Source organism: Choloepus didactylus, chromosome 4, assembly GCF_015220235.1.
Source record: "Choloepus didactylus isolate mChoDid1 chromosome 4, mChoDid1.pri, whole genome shotgun sequence".
Lineage (NCBI taxonomy): Eukaryota > Metazoa > Chordata > Mammalia > Pilosa > Megalonychidae > Choloepus > Choloepus didactylus.
In genome coordinates, this window is record NC_051310.1 from 123,257,936 (window position 1) to 123,279,081 (window position 21,146).

The window sequence follows — 21,146 nt, forward strand, 5'->3', positions numbered from 1 at the left end:
AGTCCTTTGAAAGTCCTTTGAAGGGTTTTAGGTATGTGTTAACTGTCAGCTATGGAAAGGGTAAGCTGTAGGCAGGGGAAAGGGAAAAGATAGGAGACTATTACAGTAGCCCAAGTGAGTGGCTTAGATCAGCGTGGTTGTAGTGGTTGGAAGTGATGCAAAATGGAAAAGTTATGAATGTTTTTTGAAGGTAGAGTTGACAGGTTTTATTAAAGAGTTGGATGCAGGGTGTGAGAGAGAATGGCCAATTTTTTTTTTTTTTTTTTTTGTACTGCACGTCTGGAAGAACAGAATTTCCATATATTGAGGTACGGGGTAGACTGAGGATCAGATTGATTTTCGTTTTGTTTTGTTTTGTTTTGTTGGCAGGGAGGTGGGAAGAAAATCTAGAATTCAGTTCTCTGCGTGATGAATTGAGATGCATAATAGACATCAGTTGAGGCATTTGGATAAATTGTATTTAAAGCCATGAGACAGGATGAGTATAGATAAAGATTTCTGGGGACTGAACACTGGGGAGCTTTCTTTCTGTCATGTTGTTTTGATATCTGTTGGCTGCATTTTTTCTATTTCTCTCTCTCTCTTGAGCATATGTAGGTTAGTTTAGGGTACCTGCACCTATATGAGCCAATGCACCATACTTCTAAAATATTCTTAAGATGAAGCTAGAGTAATAATACAAATACATTATACTTATACATTGCTTTGAATTTTGTAAATAATTTTTATGCCTGTCTTGTGCCAGTAACTGTGTTAGTACTTTCATGTATGTTACCTCCTTTGAATTTTGTAAATGACTGATTGTATATCATATGGAAGTAGTGCTGTATTTATGTTTTTTTAAATTTACATGTGTGCCTGTGTATACATATATGACACATATATGTGACACTTTTAAAATTAGTGAGAACATATAGGTAAAGATTGTAATTGATATTATATAGTGGAAAGAATAATAGACTAGGAGTTTTAGTCTGGCAATGTCACTAACTAGCTAAGAAGAAATAACTTAGATTTCTCTTGGGTCCCATTTCCCATCTATAAAATAATAACAGGACTGGTTTTGAGGAGTGACTCAGAGGGGTTTCTCAACCTGTAGATTGGAATCAATTTTCTGATTTATTCCTTTATGTGACTATAGTAGCCACTAGGCACATGTGACCATTTAAATTAAAAATAATTTGAATTAAATAAAAGTAAAAATTCAGTTCTTCAGTTGCATTTGTGGACATTTCAAGTACTCAATAAACATGTGGCAAGTAGCTACCATATTGGACATTGCAGGTATGGAACATTTTCATCATTGCAGAAAGTTTTACTGGACAGCACTACTTTCTATGACATAACCTGCTTTAGAATATCTGGTTATATTTGTTTGGTTTTAGAAGTTCAGTTAATTTTACCAACTTGTGAACCAACTAAAAATATAAAAAATTAAAATTTTTTTTTCTAGGATAAAGACATAGTACACCTCATTTTCACGGTACCATGTCTTTGAATGCTTCAAATTTATAATTAAAAGAGGTTCACAGTTACGAAAACTTTCATTAGAACCTATTGATAGAGTTTTCATGTTTGATACCTCTGTGGTAGCAAATAGTTTTGAAACCCAAAAACTAATGCAAGGAATGTTTTTAAAAATGAAGTAATATTTCGGTATTATTTATCATGGGAGATGTTAAAATACTAATTTTTTTTAAATCATCATTTTATTGAGATATATTCACATACCACGCAGTCATACAAAACAAATCGTGCTTTTGATTGTTCACAGTACCACTACATAGTTGTACACTCATCACCTAAATCAATCCCTGACACCTTCATTAGCACACACACAAAAATAACAAGAATAATAATTAGAGTGAAAAAGAGCAATTGAAGTAAAAAAGAACACTGGGTACCTTTGTCTGTTTGTTTCCTTCCCCTATTTTTCTACACATCCATCCATAAACTAGACAAAGTGGAGTGTGGTCCTTATGGCTTTCCCAATCCCACTGTCACCCCTCATAAGCCACACTTCTATACAACTGTCTTCGAGATTCATGGGTTCTGGGTTGTAGTTTGATAGTTTCAGGTATCCACCACCAGCTACCCCAATTCTTTAGAACCTAAAAAGGGTTGTCTAAAGTGTGCGTAAGAGTGCCCACCAGAGTGACCTCTCGGCTCGTTTTGGAATCTCTCTGCCACGAAGCTTATTTCATTTCCTTTCACATCCCCCTTTTGGTCAAGAAGATGTTCTCCGTCCCACGATGCCGGGTCTACATTCCTCCCCGGGAGTCATATTCCACGTTGCCAGGGAGATTCACTCCCCTGGGTGTCTGATCCCACGTAGGGGGGAGGGCAGTGATTTCACCTTTCAAGTTGGCTTAGCCAGAGAAAGAGGGCCACATCTGAGCAACAAAGAGGCATAAAATACTAATTTTAAAATTATTTTGTCACTACGATTGTCAGAGCAAAAAAAGTTGTCATAGCAATTTCAATCACAGGACCTGTGATTGCAAAAATTATTTACCCCCTCTTTTTCTGTTTCTAAACAGAAAAAAGGAGTACATCGTTGTACAAAATGCAGACTGCAATTCTTGACTTGCAAGGAGAAAATGGATCATAAGACTCAGCATCATCGAACGTTTATAAAACCTAAACAACTAGAAGGATTGCCTCCGGGAACAAAAGTGAGTTTTAAATTTGTTGTATTTTAATAATTTGCATGATAATAGAAATTAACTATCTGGTTTTATCTATTAAATATAAATTTTCTATTTATATTGAATTTATATGCCTTCTAATCATTATTGTGACTTTACTTTTAATTTTTATCATTTCTATCCTTATAAAGAAAAACTTCTAACCATTGTTTTTAGTTCAGTGGTATGTGCTATGTTACAGTAGGATTCCTTTGTAGAAAATATAACTAGATTAATGGTTGCCTGGGTCACTGAGTTGTTTCAATATTATATAAGCTATTTTTGAGGTGTTCCAGTTGGCAATGTATATTTATATGTTTTTAATTGCTAGACTATGAGGTGTTTGAGATCAGGAATCTTGTTTTATTTATCTTTGTGTCCCCAGCATCTGGCATAGTGCCTTAAATACTGTAGGTTCTCAGCTGTTTGTTGAGGTTGGTGTTACTGAGTCTGTTCTCAGAGAAACAAGTTCTCCTGCTGGATAGCATTGTGTTTTAAGTCAGCAAACACCTATCTGACTGCATACTGATAACTGTAATTTCCTTTTCCCTGTTTGCCTTATATACATCTGTTTTCTCTGACTTCTTTATATACAGTCAGCTCTTGAATATTTGCTCCAGTGGAGGGAAACAGAGGCATGGATAATCCAAAGTGAAATAATCCCCAAAACATTTATATTTGGCTTTGGGTACTTACCTTTGAATGTGGGTATGTCTGTTATTTGAATTAACTAAAACAATATAAAGCCCTGCTCTGAAGACCTAGAGCGAGAGAAGCTATCCAGTATCCTTCCCTGCAATCCATTCATTCCATGCTGGGACTAGACATGCAGAACACTAATGTAAGCAGTGCAGTCCTCTCATATCTTCCCTTGTTAATAATAATAGTAATAATATTATTAATATTAATGATACTGAATGTTTTTATAGCACTTTAGAATTAGGTTTTCAGTGTGTTTTTTTTAATACATAGTTTAATCCACGCAAACCATCCAGTGAGGAAGACAAGGCAGGTATTATTCCCATGTTATTAATGGAGGAGGCTTAGAGAGGATAAGGTTCTTATTCAAGGTCACATGGCTGGGAAGAGGTAGCATGAGATTTAACCTCAGGTTTTTTGAGTCCTAGTCCAGTGCTTTTGTATGATACCACTTCATAATACCTCTTCATAGGCTGCTCCTCAAATACATGGGAGAGTAATCTTTAATCAAATAATTAAAGAGAATGTTGGTAGGCAATTATATTTTCCATTGTCAACCAACAAATGTAATTGAACATTTTCTATTTCTGAATACTAAATGATAAATTTTATATTAGTTCCCTCTAAGGAAATTCTGAAAATTATTAAACTGTCCATCCTGTATATGAATTGATATAACCTCTCTTATAACTTTGTAAGCATAAGTGTATAACCTCTCATAACTTTGTAAGCGTAAATCCTGCCCAGTGAGTCCCTGGAAAAAGAAGGTCATATTTACTGTAGATCTGTTTGCTTTGTAATTAACAAAGAGAAATGCAAACCGTTCTAGAGTTATTTTTTCAGGTTTTGAGATTCAAATTTTGATCTCTATATTTGCAGAAGTTTTTCAGTCCTATCAGAGCATTGAAAATAGCTATGGAATGTGCTCTTTAGATGTTCATATAATTTGCATTAACTCCTAATTATCCATTAATATTGTTGTTAACATAACTGATATAAATACAAAACTGTAATGTTACAACAGTGAATAAATATCAAATTTAATTTCATTTAATTGATATGTACATTTAGAAAAATAGAAAACTTACCTGATTATAGTTTATATTGCTATTTTCAAAATACCTGATGTTTAACTTTTGGTATTACAGTGATATTTTTGATACTGGTTTAATGACTAATCATCTAAAGTCAATATTGTCTTCATCTTTTTAGGTTACTATTCGAGCTTCAGTTGGACCTCTCCAATCAGGATCTTCACCTACACCTTCCATTAGTGCAAGCACTTCTACCCTTCAGCTCTCACCTCCAAGGACTAAAAATATAACTGCTAAAAATCCCACAAAATCTAATATAAGTAAACCTAATATAACTAAATCAGTGCAAGTAAACCCAGTGCAAGTAAGCCTAATGGAAGTAAATCTAAATGCAAATCAAAAATCTCTAATGTACAAAAGAAACAAAGTACATTGGCAAGTAGCAATAAAAAAAGTAAAGTCAATACTGCATTGAGGAACTTAAGGTAATATCTTCTGTTCTTGACATACAGTACTAATTTAATCTTAAATATAAAAGCTTTAATTCAAATAAATTTGCCCTATCACAGAACTGTCTTATGCATTAAATGATATCATTTATCTGGCATCAAGGCCAAGCAAATAATAAAAAGATATTTTTTACAATGGGCTGAGCTTTAATTGAATTACTGTTTTGTTCTCTTATTTTCATATATTATACTTTTATATCTTATTATGTTTGAATTGGTTAATTTGGTCCCTTTTATTCCAGTGATGAACATTAACTGATGTTAGATTTTTTATACTTATTCTAGCTTGTTCTTCCATAGCAGATTTTCAAATTATGTTTCTGTTTAAAGATGTGAATTTAAACTCCATGACTTTAATTAATAGGACATTAATAATACTTTCCCTTACTCTTTTTGTTTTAAAATATATTTTCATCATTTTCTTTATGTCTGCATTAGGTGCCGTCGGGGAGTTTACAACTGCATTGAGTGTTGTTCTGAAATAAAAGATTTTGCAAACCACTTTCCTACATATGTCCACTGTAGTTTTTGCAGATACAACACTAGCTGTAGCAAAGCCTATGTAAATCATATGATGAGGTAAGATGAGTTAAACATGTAAATTGCCAATTAAAATTATAGTTCAGGAAGTTTATTTTTTGAAAATAAAGTTATCCTATTAGAAGCCAGTCTTTCTCTCCAAGAAGCTAAAAGGCTGTAACAATAGGAAACATCTAACAAATGCTTAATAGTATTTTTCCACAAAATAACTCATGAAGTTACTGGAACTAAAATTGTAAGAACAGTTAGACTACTGAAATTTTGGTAGGTTTCTTAGGGAAATGCTTTTTCTATAGGAATTTTTTTTCCTTATAGGTCTTCCAAAAATGGTTACTTCCAAGCATAAAATTTTAAATGTTTTAAATACATTTACCAAACCAATACCTGTAATCTCATGAGTGTAAACCTCTTTAGAGCAATCACCTTGAGAAACTCCAGGATTTTCAGTAATGTTAAGAACATTATTGGGTCATACTTTCATTCATTTGGTGAAATGAGATGTTATTCCAGTCATAATGCCACTGTTGGAATTACTTTCCATTTACTCATTCAATGTAACATTATTTGAGCACCTGCCATTTTTTCTGTTAGGGAAAGCCTTCAGAGCCCATATTACTTTCATTTGCATCTCATTAGTAAGGGCATATTTTATTCTTTGGGGATGGATTTTTAGTTTTTTAAAAATAGCCAAAAGTTGTTCAGATATTAATTTGATAAGTTAATTACTCAAAGTACGGTTCCATTTTTTTAGATCAGAATTAAATTATAGCTAGTAAAAGTGATTTTCTTGCAGATTATAACATGACCTTTATGTTTCCTTCTGTTCATAATCAGCAGCCACTTTTTGTTGATGGCTTCAGCATCTGGCGACAGTTTTGTTTTGTTTTGTTTTATTTTGTTTGACCCTTGATGATCAGCCTGACTGTATGGTACCTTGACAACTTTAATGCCAGCACTTCACATCCATCTCTATGTTATTGTATCCCCTTTCTTACAAGAGTCCCATTTTAATCTCATCGTATATATTATTCATTCATTTTGAAAATTCGTTACTCCTTGACTTTCAATACTTTGATTCCTTTTCCAGTCCACCAATACCCATCCAATTTTATAGCCAATCTTATGCTCAGGGCCAGCTGTTTTGAATGCTGTTTTGTTTTTGTCCTAGAATCCTTAATACCTTTAGTCATGCTCACTTTGCCAGACTTGAGCCTCTTCCCCCTTTTGAACTTTCTCTTTGCTTAGCTCTAGACTACCAAACTGTTCCTGATTCAGTCAACCCTGAATTCATGATCTTTAACTTCAATTGCGTTCTAACTTTTTATTTTTTAAATACTGAATTATTTTTACCTGCAGCATTTATTTAAACTTTTTTTAGTACCCTAGTCTCTCAGTTAACCTTGCCTACTAATTACCCAGTTGGAGGACATCCTTTTAATTTTTCCCAGAATTCATTCTTTTTTACCTCACAGTTTCCTTGTTACCTTCATCCAGATATTAATCCCCGAAAGTAAACATGTTCCACTTTTCTAAAATTAACCCTATCCCTTTTTTCTGCCACTTCCTCCACGACCTTATTCAGTTAACTTGCATCTTCATTTCACCACTTCTTTCTACCAGATTCCTTCTGCTTCCAAACATTTTCATTTATTTTTTTGTTTCTTACCTTTGTTTTACCATTAACAATTGTTAAAAAGTATCCATTACCAGTTTATTCATTACTTCTTTACCATTTAATTTGAGTATCATCCTCAACTGTCAACTAAAGCTGTTGCTTTAAAGGTTATCAGTCATGTGCTAATTCTTTTTTTTTTTTTCATTCTTACTCCTCTGTGACTTCTTTAGATTATTTGACATTGTTGATCACACACTTTTGAAACTCTTCTGTTCGGTTTCATTTAAGCAGTTATTACCAGTTTTCTTCCTTTTTGGCTATTCTGCTATTTCATTGCCTTTTCTTCAACTCATCTTGTCTCTTTATTTTTTCTTAGGTAACTTAACTACTTTCACAGTTTTATCTTTTACCTTTCAACTTTAAATCTTCCAGTTTCAGTCCTTGGTTTTCCTGAGATCCACCTCTGTATTTTCAACTATTTATACGTATTTTTACCTTGACTCACTGGCATCTACAAAGAACACACATAAGCCCAAAATTATCATGTGTCTAGGATTTCACACAACTACCACCCAATACCCTTTAAGCTCCATCTTTTTCCATGATTTGCATGAATGTGGAGCACTAGCTGGAAGTAACTCACTGCCCCAGGTTTCAGAAGCTCATGAAGTTCTTTTGGTTTGCCACTGTGCATCTTGACTTCCTGAGACTTCACCTTCTGCACCTCCCAGCTACTGCAGTGGTTCTCACCCATACCTGGGCTGTGCTAAATCAGGCTCCAGACAGCCTTTCCCTCTGTGGACTGCTGGCAGCAATGCTGTTCTCTTATTCTATGCCAAACCACATGGCTGCCCAAGTGGGCTTTACTTCTGCCCCTTTATAATTTATAGGGGATCAAATTGGAAAATATTTTGTGTTTCCTAAATGAAGGGTCATTCAGTCCTCTCCCATTTTCCACAGGCTTCCCACCTGACTCCTGGGTCCTACAAACCCATCCTATCCCCAAACATTCACATTTGGACCCAGACTCTCTTCAGGCCCTTTTCCCAATTCCCAGTGACCACCAACCCTGCATTACATTGTAATCACTGAGCTCTTACTCATTGTTAGCCTCATCTAGAACTGAAAGCTTCCACTGCTACTCTTCTAAGGGTTAGTAGGTCCCTTTGTTCTCTATTTCAATGGTTTCCATACTTCCCTTACTGCCTTAGGTACTTCCCCACTGAATGGTACACCCTCACCCCTTCCTGATATATGCTTTTGTTAGAGGCTGGAGCTCTGTATGTACACATTCACAAGAAGCTTCGTTTTCTCCAGAGTATGAGTGCCTTTAATCCCTCGCCCATTTCAACTTGGTAGCTTCCCAATTGGTCTTTTCCCTCTGGTCTCATAGCTGCCTCAGTTCATTCTATAAAGAGTCCCATTCCCATAAACTGATTAGTCTTTCCCAAAGTAAAGTTTCTCCCGTATTTATTATGTACAGTGCTTTTACCTTATTCTTTGTTATTCCCTGTAATGACTTTGCCTTTCCCTCTTATTTTACCTTCTGTGATGTGTCTGATTCCCACATCCACTCACAGGGATCATTCCTTTCTTTGACTTGTGTACCGTTCAACCATTCTGCTTTATGTTATGTTTATTCGTGTATGTATATTTTCCTTTGAGGAAAAGGGGCTCTGTATTCACCATGGTACCTAGCACATTACAGATTGCAGGTGGCAGTCATTACCTGTTGCAATTATAAAACTCCCTCAATATAATCTCAGAAGAGGATATTAAAAAGTCTTGAAGCAGTTGGAGCATTTTTGATATAAGACTTGAAGAAAAGCATCATTATATTTACAATTTTAAGTGATTTTTTAAAAAGTAGCATTATTTGGGTTCAGTAGTTTAAAATATTGCACCTTATTTGCCTCCAGCTTTTAGGTAGGACTAGAAATCACCTTTAAAAATGCAAATGAATTGTTGTACGTGCGGAAGGAAGTTGGGTGCTCACAGTATTGTCAAGTCAGACAAATCTGGATTTGAATCCAAGCTTCACCATTTATTAACTCTTGTGACTTTAAGCAAGTTACTTAACCTGATCCCCAGTTTCCTTTTTTGAAAAGAAAGTTATTATAAGTATTAGAGAAGATATATTTAAGGTGATTAATAAAATGTTTTGCACTTAGAAGATATTCAAGTACAATAGCTATTATAATTCTAACTTACCATTATTGGGTATTGAGGATAAAGTCCTTTCCTTTAATTTTCATAATCTAGTAGGGGAGGTGTATTTATCCAGCTTAATGTGATAAACAAATGATAATGGAAGCACATGGGAAGGAAGAATGAATTTTTTAAGCAAGAAATAAGGGAAGGCTTTCCGTAAATGACTTTTCACTTAGGCTTTCAAGGATGATTTACATTTTTTGCAAGGGAAAAGGAAGCTGGTATAAAAATTTGTTCCTATACACTCAACGAGATAGAGTACCAAATTAAGTTTAACAAGATCTGCTTGAGTTCTTTACATATTTTATACAGTTTTATTGATACTAAATAATAGCCATTAGAAGAATGGTAGGATTATTGCAGTAACATGTATCATAGCCGGCTTTTTGTCTACATTTTCCCCTCTTTTTCTGATTTTTTCCTTTATTCTGCTGCTAGAGTAGGCATATCTGATCAGTTCATTCTTTGGTCTAGAATCCTTTGACTTCCTAACATTTGTAGGATAAAGCTCAAATTTTGTGGAGAATATAAGACTTTTCAATATCTAAGTCCTAACTACTTTTTCAAGTTCTTGAACTCCTCCTCCTTTCTTGAAAATTCCTCTGTATCTTTGTACTTGGCTCTTTCTTCTGCCTGGAGCATGGCAGTAGGAACCTTCCTAACTGAAATGAATTCCTAATTGTTAGCTGGCTTTTACCCATCTACTTGTAGATTTCCTTCATGCAACCATATAACTTTATGTGTGTCACTTGTGGTTTCTTTTAACAAATATTTATTGAACATTTATTCCGTGGCCAGTTCCTCTCTCTCCTACCTTAACCTACCTTCCCACTGAGATCTCTAGGGCAGGGAACTTGCCTTGTTTGTTATTGTATCATCATCAACCTCTAGTCTAATGTCTTAAATAGTAGGTACAGTGTCACTATTGTTAGATGCAAAGGAAATGGTTCCTTTGTGTTTGTGAGGAAGTAATTTTGTTATACTGAATCAAGATTATCAAGAATATATGGTCACAGGGTTTTTTCCCCCACTTTATTGAGTTACAAGTATACTTAATAAAATTCACTCATTTTTAGAGAATAGCTTAATGAGTTTTGATAATTGTTTACAATCATGTAACCACATGGTAGATTTTTAAAACCTAGATCTTAACATTATGTTCTTACTATATTGTACTAAAAACTGTATTTTTCCCTTGAACTCAGATTTATTTCTTATTACTACTAACTGTGTGCAGCCCTAATAGAAGTAGAAGGTAGTTTTTTCTTGTTTGTGCATTGCAGATCTACTTTTCTTATAATACATAAAACTACAAGTATGAAATTTGTTATTAAATACAGAGAAATAAAAGCAGTATAAGCTTTTTTTTTTTTTTTTTTACACTTAAGTTACTCAAAATTAAAATTGCATTCAGCAACTGAAAGTTTACATTACCAACATTTTAATAAGGCACAGGTTGTAGGCAGACGTGGAAGCCATGAAAAGGACCCTAAAGTGTAATTTTTTCTTTCTCCTCACCAAATAGATAAACCAAAAACAGTCTGTATGCTTGAAGAGAAAGAAGAGCTTTTAAAAGTTACTTTTAAATCTCATTAATGAATTTTAAAAAGGACTTTATTTGGTTCTTATTCTTTGGGAATCAGATAAAATCTTGGACTCATTCTTCTGAGCAAACAGCTGTGTACACAAAATTTTGCATATATCAGGACTTCCCAACCCCTTGATTCTCTCTTCTAAATAAACATTTGATTATTTGGAAGATACTTTCTTAAATTTATAATTCCTTAATGGTAGTTGTCCTCACCGCCACCCTCAGATTACAGAAATGACTATTAGAAATCTGGGGATATTTTCTGGGATTGTAGCTAACTCGAATATTTCTTTTCTTGTATATACTTGCTATACTGGTTGTGGTTATTTGAATCTGAGAGTAACCATTGACCTGAGTCTGGTCCAAGCTAGTGCTGTGGCTTCCCAAACTTTAACTTGCATAAGAAATCCTAGAATAGCTCACTAGAACAGATTCTTGCCCCACCTCACCCAATTCTCCACACACACACCCCCACCAGTGATTGATTGGTAGGTTTGTGGTGGGTCCTGAGTCTTTGCATTCCTAAAGAAGTTCCCTTGTGATACTGATGCTGTTAAACTATGACTACACTTTTCATAAGACTGTGCTAGGCTAGTCCTGAATGCCTAGTACAGGAACATTTTCCTTATCAGTATACAGTTTATGAAAACTGTTGTTATTGACTGCAAAATTTGGTTAGGAGTTTTTTGCTATGTGCTTAGGGGAAGCACTGTTTTAACTCTTGAGTTTAGCTTTGATTTGCTTTCTTAAAACCTCTCCTAGGAATTGCAGAGTAATCTGTCAGATGGTGAACAGTGGCATTTAGCCACTTTAGATCTTTTGGTTTCTACACCCCACCCCCAACAGGCATATTAAGATGGGGAAGTGATAAGTAATATAACCATTTATATTATAGCAAAGATATTTCTTAGAAAACATTTCAGCTATTTATAGTTGAAAAACTTTACTTTGATGCTTTTTACACTTTAAACTCTGAGTAAAATTTCTTTTTTTTATAGTGGTGAGGTACTGATGATGTACTAATATGCTTAGAAAAATATGCATCATTAGAAAATAAAATGGAATGGAAAATGTTGAATTAAACAAGGGTGATAGTTTTATTACTTAGATTATGATATTTTATTCAAAATGAAGAAACTTAAGCATGGAATTGACTTACTGTATAGTAAAATTAATAAAATCTTTTTTATCTCTCTAGCTTTCACAGTAACCGTCCAAGTAAAAGATTTTGTGTTTTTAAGGAACATTCAGAAGATCTCAGGTAACTAGTTAATCCTTTTTATTCTTTCTGTTGCAAAATTGTTATATCTTAAACTTTTTTATATGAAGCTTTATTGAGATATAATTCACATACCATACAATGCAATTCATGCTTTAAAGTGTACCATTCAGAAGTTTTTAATATACACAGTTGTGCAACCATCACCATAATTAGTTTAGAATATTTTCATCATTCCCCAAAAAAGCCCAGTATCTGTTAGCACTCTTTCCCCATTTTTCCCCAACTCTTGCAGCTCCTGGCAAACAGGAATCTAGTTTTTGTCTCTAGATTTGCCTTTGCTGGACATTTCATATAATTGGCTTCTTCCACTTAGCAGGATGTTTTAGAGGTTCATCCATTTTGTAGCATGTATCAGTATTTCATTTTTTTAAAAAAGTAGAATAGTATTTCATTGTATGGGTATACCATATTTTGTTTATTCATTCATCAGTTGATGGACATTTAGGTTGTTTTCATTTTGAGGCTATTGTGAATATTTCTGTTAATGTATATTTGTGGACCCAGGATTGGAATTGCTGGGTTATATGGTAACTCTTGAGGCACTGCCAGACTGTTTTCCAAACTAGCTGCACTAATATTTCCACCAACAGTGTATGAAGATTTCAGTTTCTCCACATCTTAGCCAATACTTACTATCTCTTTTTAATTATAGTCCTCATAGTGGGTGTGAAGTGGTATCTCATTTTGTTTTGTTATACTTTTTTTTAACATGATGTTGGGATGCCTAATTTGGAAATCTAAATGATTGCTACTGGACATAACAGAATTCTCTTTATTATATCCTTGGACCATAAGTGTGATTAGCCTTTCTTCTCCTGTTAAATTTTGTTTAATCATGTCAGCTGTTGAGATGAAACCTTCATGCATTTGCTTTGTAAAATATGAACAAAAATAAGACTCTCAAACAATATTAGAATATTAAAAGGATACTTAATATATCTAGTAAAGTAACTAATACTTTTGTAGTAAGTTTTCTTAAACCACTGTAATTATTGAAATCAGTATACAGCCTTCATAATATTAGTTTTTTCTTTTTGAAATAAAAAAGTACACAACTTGTTTATTGTCTGGAAAGAACTGTTGACAAATATTTCTTAAAGTATTGATAACTAACTTTGGTTATACCACACACTTAACTCAGAATCCACTGAGCACCATTTTTTCATATTACTCTGATTTCTTTTGGCACTGTCTGTCTTTGTTCAGTTTGCTAATGTTGGCATTGCTGTTTGAAATATTGTCTTTGTTACACCAAGCTAAGACATGGAGACAAATTTAGCCAATACTTACTTTGATGCTTTGGGCTAGTGGAAAATGTGGAAAAGGAAATGAAATTATGTGTTGCATTTATTATACCTGCTGCCTAGTTTGCTCTTCCTGAAATATGTGCATGGCTAGCTCCCTCACCTCCTTTAGGCCTCTGATTAGTGAGACTTTCCTTGACTACTCCATTTAAAATTGTATCCTTTGCCTTGTGCCTCACCACCAATACTCTCTTTTATGTGTTAATTTTTTCTTTATGAGCTTTTGCTATCTTGTATACTATATTGTTTATTCTTTTGTTTATTGTCTGTGTCCTCTCACTAGAATGTATGTGGTTCGGAGTTTTGTCTATGCCAGGCATTGAATAGTGCCCAGCGCATAGTATGCACTCTGAAAATATTTGTTGAATAAATTAATGTGTATGTTAAAAATGATGTATGTGGATGATATGCCACATCTACAATTTTGGACCAGCAGCTCACACACAGGCATAAAAAAATTAGATTCAGTTTTAAAAATATATTAGTACTAAGTTGAAGGGATTTTCTGAATTCTAGGAATTAGATTAAGCTATATTAAATGTTCGCTTTGTAAGAATGCGAAGGGTTTATTTTGCATTCTAACAGTGAGACTTGTAATTTGATTTTTACATTACTGTTTTCAAACCAAGTTACGTGCTTGGTTTTTAAATTAGCTATATGATTTTAAAGATCTGAGATGCTTTTCTTTCAAGTTAGGTAGGTCTCAAATTTAAATTTGAAAACTGTTCAATTCCAGTGAATGGGATTTAGCATATTTATAATTCTATAGAACAGTGATGTTTGTAATTACTGTTTTGTAATTACAAACACCATGCTTCTATCATGTACAACACAATACAGCAGATCCTGTAAGGATGACAGTGATGAAAATGTTTACTGGGTGAAGGACAAGATGTGAACATAAATAACTGTAATACAAGGAGGATTGCGATAATAAGTGCAGTGAGAGTTATTTATTTTAAAAGAGAGCGAGAGATTACTTGGAATGATGTAGATAGGTGTTCAGCTTATTAGGCTTTAAAGGATGGGTAGGATTTCTACTGATAGAAGAGAACAGGGGGCATTCTGGTTGGAAGAACTAGCACAAATAAAGGTGCAGAAATGAAAAAGTAGAAGGCATACAGAGAGAATGGCTACTAGTAAAGTTTGGATGGAGCATGAAGTTCATATAGCATAGTAATAAGATTGAAGTCTAAGGGAATAATTTTCAGCTAAGAGCCAGTTTGTGAAAGCCATGAAAGGAAGTCTGGACTTAATTTAGAAGGCATTATTGAACCATTGATGTTTTGTGTAGAATCGGGTGATACTGAGGAAATGTTGATTTGAAAGGTGTGAGATGAGCTGTAGATACGTGAAACATGGATTATTTAGGACTATTATGGTAGTTATGAATGATTTAATAAGGACCTGAGTTAAGGTAGCTCGGTGGTCCACATTGTATCATGTTTAAAAAAAATGGACTCTGGAATCAAAATGCTTAGTTTCAAACCTGGTCCTGACCCAAACCAGTTATGTCTTTGGTATAGATTACTAAGCCTGACTCTGTCCTTTTAAAAAGGTGTAATTATCTACCTCTTTGGGTTGTCATAAGATGTAGTTGAGATGAGATATGTAATACTAGCCTGGCACAGAGTAGATGTTTAATAAATTATTAATATTATAAAATGCTTGACATATTGAATGTTTTAAGGAAAAAGAGAGTCAGAAATGACTATAATTTGAACTTTAGAGTCAGGGAAATGACGTCATAAGAAAGACCATTCAGAAGTTGATTATGAGAAGAAGCACATGATTTTAGTTGTAGTAGGGCAGTTGCAGGTACCAGTGCAACATCTAGTTCTAAGTACAGAGCAGTTAGACTAAAGCCTCAGGAGAGAAGCCAGTCTAAGTTATGTTACCTGTTTGCATTCCAATACAGGTAAAATACTTAAATTTAAATTACACGATGAACTTGAAAAGTATATTTATACTTTGTTAGTAAACTGACAGTAACAATAGTTGCATAATTGCATTATTTTTAAAGCCTTCAGATGTCACTTCTAATTTTATCCTCACCTAAATAAGACACTGGATTGTAAGCTCCATTAGAGCGCAGACTGTGCCTGTCTTTGTTCACTGTTGTATCCTCCTTACCTATTAGTACTGTGTGTGTAAAAATAGCCTAAAAAAATATTGTTTTTGCAGATGGGCCAAGGAACTAGATAGATTGTGATTTGCCCAAGTTACAGTTTATTAGTAGAGCCAAGATTAGGTATAGGTCTCTTGACTCCTAGCTTTTAGAAAATGGTATGAAAGGATAAAGCACAAATACTTTCTCTAAATAAATGTAATATAATTTGGACATGGCCATGCTATTTTTTAGTGAATCATTTCAGTTGTATCAGGTTTATATATCAAAAATTGGAAGTGACGGTCATGACACAAAAAGCAAATGAACAGTTATTACATGGAAAAATAATTACTGAACTTGTATATGGTTTTTCATAAAAGATAAAAAGCATTTACATTATTTGCTTTTTTTCATAGGGGCATTACTGTAGTGTGCCTTAATTGTGATTTCCTAACTGATGTTTCTGGCTTAGATAATATGGCTACACACTTAAATCAACGTGAAACTCATACTTGCCAAGTTGTATTAGAGAATGGTATGTATATATAATTGTGTTTCTTTGGATTTTTGATATTTATTCCACTATTTTTAGTAAGCCACAATATGGGCTCTTTACTAAGTCATTATTCTCACTCACCGTATTTCATATGCTGTTTTAAATGTGAAACTTTTCTTCTAATTTCAGTTTCTGTTGATATCCCAACTTCTGAGCATCTTTCTGAGTAAGTTTAATTTTTATTCACTGCATTTTACTTTGAAGGATTATAGCACTATTGCATTTTTTGATGTATCATTAATAGAAATGAAAAATATTAAAGTGTTTTCTTTTTTTTAAAGCTGCTTGTTGAAGTAGGTTCCTGCTCTATGGAGCTCATGACCTGGTGCAAGAGAAGTTGGAATTTCCTAAGTTCAAAGTTCTGAGATGTTTTCTTACACAGTTAAGCAGCCAACTTCATGACATTAGCTCTCATTATTCAGCTCTTTTCAACTTTCAAATGGTACTAGATTCTTACTCCACCTTATCTTTGTGTCAGGTTGACATGTCTTAACATACAGTTTTTCTCCGGTTGGCTCTTTCCAAAACTCACTTTTGTTGCTATGATCTGTTCTTACTTTGCTTAAAATTGTGTTTTTCTCTGTTATACTTGCCTTCATAATAATACATTTCAAATGATATGGCTGTTTGTCTTTTTGTCAGTTTTGTCTGCTTTCTTAATTTCTTACAAGTCTTAAGTTTTTAGGTCAGATGATTGTCTTTTTCCTTATTTGTTTGCTGTCATTGTGCTATTTTTCTTATTTTTCAGATGCAGAAGCAGCCCAGAGATTTCAAAAAATTTCCAGGGTATACCTGGACAGTGTCCCTCTTCGATGGACACAACTGATGCCTGTTCTCTCTTTCCAAGGAATGTGAATACTTTGACTGTGGGATCTGCTCTAGGTTGTGGCCTCAAGAAATCAGATCTTGGGGAGACTTCCTTCCTTCATTGCTGCCCTCCCATAAGGCTGATGCTGATTTGGCCAGAAATGGCCTCAAGGCCCACTCAACTGAGCACAACTTCCCACTAGGAGCTTTGGCTCTTGATCTTAAGCTTATAAGTCCATTCTGGCCAAGAAAAGCCCATGAAATAAATGCTTCAACATCCAAGTTGAAGTTTAATCATTTTGGCTGCAGCCCTTTAATCTTCTAGCGTGAATGCAGTCCAAGAAATATAAAAGCTCTGGTTGTTAGGAAACCATGGTAACTTTCATGTCCTTGGAACAACAGGTCTCTAAAATTATGTTCCAAAATTTCACTTATTTTTACTATCATTTAAAATATATTTTCTAGTATTAACTATAATATTTTCAACAATACTAATTTTCAGATTTTTTTATTTTTAACTTTAATTTAATTTTGACAGCCTGGTTTTATGTTCTTCAAATTTTCTGATGTCTATATCATGTCTATTTTTATACTCTTCTTTTAAACTTTTCATTTAGTGTTTGCTTTTTGTTAAAGAATCCAAGAGATTCCATAGAATTCTCTGCAGATTTCATATAGCTGCCTATTTGTAGCTTTTTAATTTGAACAGTTGTTCAGACCATTAGACATTATATCCTCTTTCTCAGGACTATCATTATTAATATTATCTTAATAATTGCATTCTTAGATTAAATAATTGGCAAACCTCTTCTTGCAGACCTTAAATTTTAACGTTACACATCTATACATTTAGTAAATAATGTCTACTTAGCCATTAATGTATTTACCTTTGGGTAAAGGTAATATACTAAAAAGAAATATGGGGAGCAATAATGCACTTGTTTCTTGCATATATATATGTGTGTGTGTATTTTTTATTTGGTGTTTATGTTGGTTAGAGTGAATATAGATCTAAACAGTTTTGGTGCTATTACTTGTTTTCTTTTCATAAAAATTTATTGTTAAAATGCTTCAGGAACTATTTACTAATGAATAACTTCATCTAAAAACCATGGATTTTATCATATAAACAGGAGCATTGCTTTGTTAAGTGGAGGCCTGATTACTTGGACTGCAGACCGAGAGCTGTATCTACCTAATGCATCTTGTATTTTTTTCCTCTAGCACAATTAAAAGCTCGTTATTTATCCTATACAAATTTCTTGAATTTTTAAGACTGGCAAAATTCTCTGTGTGATCTTAATAGCTATATAGGTAAGCAGACTCTGAAGTTACATCTCAGTCATAAGTGTTATTTTACTCTGAAATCAGATGTTTTCGGTTATACTTGTAAACTGAAAATCAGGTGACCACTTACTATGTAATGTCCTTCTTATAATTAATAATCAAAAAGATTGAGTTCATTATTTTCTAAAAATTTTGATGTGGTAACATATTTATAGCATAAAATTTGCCTTTTTAAAAAACCATTTGTAAGTGTACAGTTCATAGCATTAATTGAATACATTAGTTTTAATTTTTTTATGTCTCATATTTTTCATTGTAGAATATAACATATATACATAAAAGTGGTAACTTTCCAAGTGCAGTTTAACAAGTAGAGAGCAAACTTCAAAGAATATTATAGGTTACAATTCCACAGTTTCAGTTATTTCTTTATTATAAAATATAACATATATACAAAAAGGTAATATCTTTTAAAGTATGATTTAACTAGTAGATATATAGGGAATTTCCAAAGTTATTATGAGTTATAGTACCATAGTTTCAGTCATTTCCTTATTGTGAAATCTAACATATATACAAAAAGGTATAGCTTTCAAATTACAATTTAACAAGTAGCTATAGAACAAATTTCAAAGGATGCCATAGGTTACAGTTCCACCATTTAAATTTTTTCCTTCTATTTAATATCCTAGAAACTAAGGAAAAGAAAATTATACAAAGATTCAGTATTCATAATCCTTTGTTAAATTCCAGCTTGTCTGTTGCTACCCTTTCCCCTAGTTTAATCACTTTCCCAGTCTTCAGGAATGTCTAGGCAGTGACCATCCTAACCTGTTCATGTTGAAAAGGGGTGTCAACTTTATGAGCAAAGGGGACATATCTGGTTGATGTTCTTGAAAAGGCTGTTGCCTCTGGGTTTTGGGACTTAGCTAGCATAGGTGCACTCTGAAGGATTTAAGTTTCTGACGAATAAACTTAGTGAGTAAAACTTTTATAGAGTATGGTATTCCTATTAATTATAATCCCTAGTATGCAATGTGTAGATTTTTCCCATGTACCCTTCTGTTGTCAACTTTCTGTGCCAGTATCATACCTTAGAAGTATATCATGCAAGCATCTGTCTGTATTTGTGGTGCTGATATATGGGAAACATGCCTTTAAATAACCCCTTTCATTCCTGTTCGCCTTCAGTACAACTCTGATACTTACGATCCCACTAACAAACAGCTGTCACCCCTGTCCATTACCACACCTTTGAATTCACCAACATTAACATATCTAGTTTTAAATTTAAAAAATTTCCAAAGTAGTTTATACTATAAATTAATGATTTCCCCAAATCTCCAGAAGTGTTTTGTTTGTTAGTAATGGACTTGATAATATACTAGCTTTTATTTCCTTATCTGTCATAGGGAGTTTTGTCAACTACCCTCCTTCTACCCAATTTTTTTTTTAATTTTTAATTTTTTTCCCAGGAACAGTAAGTTATTTCCCTTTTCAACATAAGTTCTCTTTTCATAGACATTTGCTCTGCCTTGGTCGTAGTTCAAAATATGATAAACTACATTCCTGTTATAGGATTGTAGAGGTACTTCCTTGTGGTCTTTCATAGATTCTATTTTTTATAATATATATCAAGTTCATATTCTTAAGACACAAACTCTTAAAGTTCTGTGACCTGTAACTTCATGTTTTAAAGTTGGTTTAAATAAAACGTTTAAGACAGTATAGTATGCTTTTTATAAGAAATTAGTTGAATTTTAATTTGGTGCTAGTGAATTTTAGCTTGACATTCTGATCCTTCCTTATCATCAAGCTATTCAAAATAGTTTATTCACCTGATTCAGAAGTGGGTATTTCATGCATATGTGGTTTTGGTTGCTGCTGAATAAAAGGTGTGATTGGCTCAGTTCAGTAAGTCCATCACCAGTATTAGAAAATGACCCCTAAACTACAAAGACTTGTATTCGTGCCCTGTTTTTGTCCTATATTGGCAAAAACCTCCTTCTTTGGACCTCATTTATTTATCCAGCTGCGATTTCCTGAGCAACTATTTTGTGTGCTGCACTATTCTAGGTGCTAGAAAAATGGACTGAAATCTGTACCCTCATGGAGCTTACATTTTGGTGGTGGGAAACAGACAATAAAAAGTAAAATAAGTAAAATATATAGTGTTAGATGGTGATCAATACTGTGGAGAAAATAAATTAGGGAAGGGAGTTTAAGATTATGTGTAGTTTTTGAGATGTTGCCATTTAAAATTTGGTACTCGGGTAAGGCCTCATTGATAGATGACATTTGAATGTAGACCTGAAGGAGGTGAGGAAGTGAGCCACTTAGATGTATATCAGAAGTGCATTCCAGAGAGAAGGAACAGCAAGTGCAAAAACCCTGCAGCAGAATCATGTCTGGTTCAAGGTACGTCAGTGGGACTGGTTTTGCTGCAATGGAGTAATCAAGGAGAGTAGTGGGAGATGGTGCCTGTGAGGTGATGTGGGCCATGTGGTTTAGGGACTTGTAGACCAATGTAAGGAATTTAGCTTTTACTCTGAGATAGGAAGCTATTAGGGGATTTCGAATAGAGCAGTATTTTATACTTCAATAAGAAGCAAAAATAACAAACAAAAAAACCTTGTAAATACAGAAGTGTGTCTTTAACAGCATCACTCTAGCTGCTGTCCTAAGAATAAGCTATAGAAGACCAAGGACAAAATCAGGGAGATCAGTTAGGAGGCTATTGTAATAATCCAGGAAAGACACGAAAGGAGCTTAGGATAGGATCCTATCAGTGTAAGTAATAAGTGGGTTAATTTTTAATGTATTTTGAATTTGTTGATTGTTTGGGTGTGAGGTAGGAGAGAAAGTGTTTAGGATGACTCCACAATTATTAGCCTGAGCAACTAGAAAGATGAAA

At 33.8% G+C, this 21,146-nt stretch overlaps 1 protein-coding gene across 1 annotated transcript in view; it reads left to right on the forward strand.

The window, feature by feature from the left end:
• Window positions 1-21,146, forward strand: part of ZNF280D (zinc finger protein 280D) — a 166,573-nt gene that overhangs the window by 98,697 nt on the left and 46,730 nt on the right. The window contains 7 exon segments of the mRNA XM_037833871.1: window positions 2,541-2,675; window positions 4,599-4,758; window positions 4,761-4,905; window positions 5,368-5,508; window positions 12,085-12,147; window positions 15,999-16,117; window positions 16,268-16,304. Coding sequence (XP_037689799.1) covers window positions 2,541-2,675; window positions 4,599-4,758; window positions 4,761-4,905; window positions 5,368-5,508; window positions 12,085-12,147; window positions 15,999-16,117; window positions 16,268-16,304 — 800 coding nt within the window.